At 32.7% G+C, this 2,117-nt stretch overlaps 1 protein-coding gene across 1 annotated transcript; it reads left to right on the forward strand.

The window, feature by feature from the left end:
- The first annotated feature begins 229 nt into the window (after positions 1 to 229).
- LOC105315803 (elongation factor 2-like) lies at positions 230 to 998 on the forward strand. The gene is made up of 2 exons (XM_011410552.2): positions 230 to 364; positions 620 to 998. Exons 1-2 carry the CDS (start codon positions 322 to 324, stop codon positions 799 to 801), a joined length of 225 nt encoding a protein of 74 aa, XP_011408854.2. The 5' UTR covers positions 230 to 321; the 3' UTR covers positions 802 to 998.
- The last annotated feature ends 1,119 nt before the right edge of the window (positions 999 to 2,117 follow it).

Here is a 2,117-nt window from a genome sequence, read left to right on the forward strand (position 1 = left end):
AAATTAGATTTTTAAAAAATTAAAGTTTGCTAAAAAATTAGACCAAATTTGGTCTTCGCCAAAAATTAATTTTTGTCAAAAATAATATATGGGAGAATTCTAAATTTTTATAATTTTTACTAAAATAAAGGCAATCAAGTGTTTAAAATCATCTTGTTGATTGTAACTTTTTGGTCACATTCATGGTGACTACTAGATTTACTGTTCAATTGTTGTGTTTTATGCCTCTAGTGTCCTGATAGTGTCATTAGTAGCATTTATTCTGTTCTTAATCGTTGGAGAGGACACATTTTTGAGGAATTTCCACTGGCTGGTACATCAATGTTTGTTGTGAAAGCTTATCTACCTGTTAATGAATCCTTTGGTAAGATACACACACTCTTAACTACAAACACTTTGATATGTGCATAGTTTACTGGCCATTATCTTGCAGATGTTTCCTTACCTAAAATTTTTGTTTGTTTATTTTAATGTACAGTAAAAATATGTATAATAACAATCATTTTTATGTGAAAAAAATATAAGTCATTATTATTAGTACATATGTGGCATGGTATGAGGACATCAATATGTAAGAAAAAAGTATTGTAATCTCTTGTGTATATAATTAAATTATTAGGATTCACTGGTAATCTTCGTGGCAGTGCTGGAGGTCAGGCATTCCCACAGTGTGTGTTTGATCATTGGCAGTTATTGCCTGGTGATCCTTTGGACAGCAAGTCAATGGCTGGATCTGTTGTAGTGGAGACAAGAAAAAGAAAAGGATTAGCTGAAACTGCCAATGTTCCTTCACTTGGATAAACTTTGAAAATATTAATTTTTGCTTCATTTTATATTTAAAATTGGTTACCTTTTAATTTTTACTTTTGTGTGCATTTACAATGTAGTTTTAGATCTAAGTGAGTTATATATAATTTAAAATCTCATTTCGATGTTTTTAAAATTTTAAACTTGGGGGCTGTTATTTTATAAGGTTATTCACTGGTTCACTGGAAAAGGCTGACAATGATGTTCATATATACTTGGTGTAAGAGATTCAGTTAGTTTAATGTTTATGTCTTTAAGCCCGTGCCTCAAGTATTTATGATGGTAAATAAGGTATTTCATAGGTCATTAATCTATTATTTGATTAAAGACGTTATAACAACTGTGAAAAAAATTCCAGATTCGCCCACAGCCGCATATGAGGCTTGATTTAAGACCAATGATGTATCCAAACTCTTGAGTTTACTGTTATCATGGTAAACATCAATGGTTGAAAGAGCTATTATTAAGTATGGTAAGGATGATTAAAACATACAAATGGGTAAACAACAGTAAACCTCATTGATAAGCATTGAAACTGTGGCAAACATTAATAAACATAGGTAGCTAAATACATACATACATATGATATACAGTGGTAAACATGGGTCAACAGTGATTTACAGTGTTGAACACAAGTAAACATAAGTAAACAAAGATATATAGTGATAAACATTGGTCAACAGTGATTTACAGTGTTAAACACAAGTAAACATAAGTAAACAAAGATATACAGTGGTAAACATGGGTCAACAGTGATTTACAGTGTTAAACACAGGTAAACATAAGTAAACAAAGATATACAGTGATAAACAGTGGTCAATAGTGATTCCAGACTATTATACTGTTAAGGTAAGCAATTCATGTAATTGTATTTCTGTTAATAAGCTGACCTATGCATTTGTTTTGGTACAGCTAAAGGGTAGGCTTGGGCCAAATATTCTGGAATAATTTAAAGAATAATAGGTGCAAAAGCAGAGGCGTATTTAGGGGGGGGCTGAGGGGGCTTGAGCACCCCCCTCAGGGCTGGGCTCAGAAAAAATTACTGAAGTCCTGGACTCTTGCATCACTACCAAGCCTCTTAGCAAAGTTATCTAGCCCCCTGATCATGATTTCAGCAGTTTCCAGTGCTTTAAGGAGCAATCAGAAGTACCAGTAACATAGCAGTATCACTGGCGGATCCAGAAAAATTAAAAGGGGAGTTCCATTTCACTTAAGTAGGTGTAGCTCATTAATTTCAATTAAAATTTGGGTGTAGATCTAACTAATAAAATGGAGGAAAAGTGATGCAAACTGACTGCAAAGAATCCAAA

This window comes from Amphimedon queenslandica, unplaced genomic scaffold (genome assembly GCF_000090795.2).
Source record: "Amphimedon queenslandica unplaced genomic scaffold, v1.1 AMPQUscaffold_7972_Cont20081, whole genome shotgun sequence".
Taxonomy (NCBI): domain Eukaryota; kingdom Metazoa; phylum Porifera; class Demospongiae; order Haplosclerida; family Niphatidae; genus Amphimedon; species Amphimedon queenslandica.